The sequence below is a fragment of the Oncorhynchus tshawytscha genome, linkage group LG19, assembly GCF_018296145.1.
Source record: "Oncorhynchus tshawytscha isolate Ot180627B linkage group LG19, Otsh_v2.0, whole genome shotgun sequence".
Lineage (NCBI taxonomy): Eukaryota > Metazoa > Chordata > Actinopteri > Salmoniformes > Salmonidae > Oncorhynchus > Oncorhynchus tshawytscha.
This window is the reverse complement of record NC_056447.1, coordinates 51,504,359-51,506,094: the sequence shown is the minus strand read 5'-3', so window position 1 is coordinate 51,506,094 and position 1,736 is coordinate 51,504,359. Positions and strand designations below refer to the sequence as shown.

Below are 1,736 nucleotides of genomic sequence, written 5' to 3'. Positions count from 1 at the left end.
CTGGGTCTCAATCAGATCTCCACAAACCTCATACAGTGACAGGCTGCTGCGACGCAGAGGGGAAAATTATTACCGTGCTGGTCCAGCTGATATGTTGCCTGAGGCTGGGGCAGGAATAACTACACTCACAGGAGGTGTGCTGCACACATGCTAACATACCTCCACACGTCGTGCACACTTACGTGCATGCAAGCACGCACACAAACTAGCGACTGTGCAGCTTTTGGTATAGACAGATGGCTCCCCCAGCTCCCACAATGTCCACGTCCCCCAGCTTCCACCCCCATGTACCTCAGCTCCCCCCATGTCCCTCAGCTCCCCTTATCCCCCAGCTCCCCATTATCCCTACTCTCCCCTATCTTCCCCCATCTCCTCTCAGCTCCCCCATGTCCCTCAGCTCCCCCATGTCCCCCAGCTCCCCCATGTTCCCCAGCTCCCCCATGTCCCCCAGCTCCCCCATGATCCCTCAGCTCCCCCATGTTCCCCATCTCCCCATGTTCCCCATCTCCTCTATGTCCCCCAGCTCCCCCATCTCCTCTCAGCTCCCCCATGTCCCTCAGCTCCCCCATGTTCCCCAGCTCCCGCCATGTTCCCCATCTCCCCCATGTCCCTCAGCTCCCCCATGTTCCCCATCTCCTCTATGTTTCCCAGCTCCCCATGTTCCCCATCTCCCCCCCATGTCCCTCAGCTCCCCCATGTCCCCAGCTCCCCATGTCCCCAGCTCCCCCATGTTCCCCATCTCCCCCATGTCCCTCAGCTCCCCCATGTTCCCCATCTCCCCCATGTCCCTCAGCTCCCCCATGTTCCCCATCTCTCCCCCATGTTCCCCATCTCCTCTATGTCCCCCAGCTCCCCCTATGTCCCCCAGCTCCCCCATGTTCCTCAGCTCCCCCATGTTCCCCAGCTCCCCCCATGTTCCCCATCTCCCCCATGTCCCCAGCTCCCCCCATGTTCCCCATCTCCTCTATGTTTCCCAGCTCCCCCTCCCCCCCTCCCTCCCCCCTCCCCCTCTCCCCCTCCCCCCTCTCCCCCCCCTCCCCCCCCTCTCCCCCCTCTCCCCCCCCCTCCCCCCTCTCCCCCTCCCCCCCCCCTCCCCCCTCCCCCCCCCCCCCTCTCCCCCCTCTCCCCCTCCCCCCCTCTCCCCACCCCTCCCCTCTCCCCCCCTCTCCCCCCCCCCCTCTCCCCCCTCCCCCCCCCCTCTCCCCACCCCTCCCTGTTTACTCAGTTGAAAGCTAATTCCACTGCACAATCACAAGGCGGGTAATGCTCCATTTAACTCATCAAATGAAATGAGGCTTTCACTCATTTGGAGACGATCTAGACGGATTGGATAAAAGACCTCATTTTGACAATGATTTGTAACACCAACATGATTCAAAGCAACGTTTTTTTTTTTTTGCAAAAAATAACCAACAAGGGCACCTACTGGTGTAACAGAGTTGAGAGTAGGTGCAAAATGTGTCTTATTTCACTCATGTATATGGGTGTATTAACGCGTACGAGTTGGAGTTGTGTTTTTGTGTATGAGACTGGGTCACGGCCGTGGTGTAATAAAAAGCATGAGCTGACGCACACCCAGAGAAAATGATTTAGTGTAGAGGTGCTGACTAATAAACTGTAAGCTATACAAACAAACGGGAGTCGCACACTCTATGTATAAACTCCCAGTCATTTATTTGAGGTAAAACCACCAATGTCTTGGCATCACTGTACCTTCTCCAGGGTCACCATAATCC

At 57.4% G+C, this 1,736-nt stretch overlaps 1 protein-coding gene across 1 annotated transcript in view; it reads left to right on the top strand.

Annotated features, from left to right (window-relative positions):
* Positions 1-257: 257 nt before the first annotated feature.
* Positions 258-1,736, top strand: part of LOC121840033 (proline-rich protein 36-like) — a 22,920-nt gene continuing 21,441 nt past the window's right edge. Inside the window, exon 1 of the mRNA XM_042301185.1 lies at positions 258-950. Coding sequence (XP_042157119.1) covers positions 258-950 — 693 coding nt within the window. The remainder of the gene's footprint in view (positions 951-1,736) is intronic.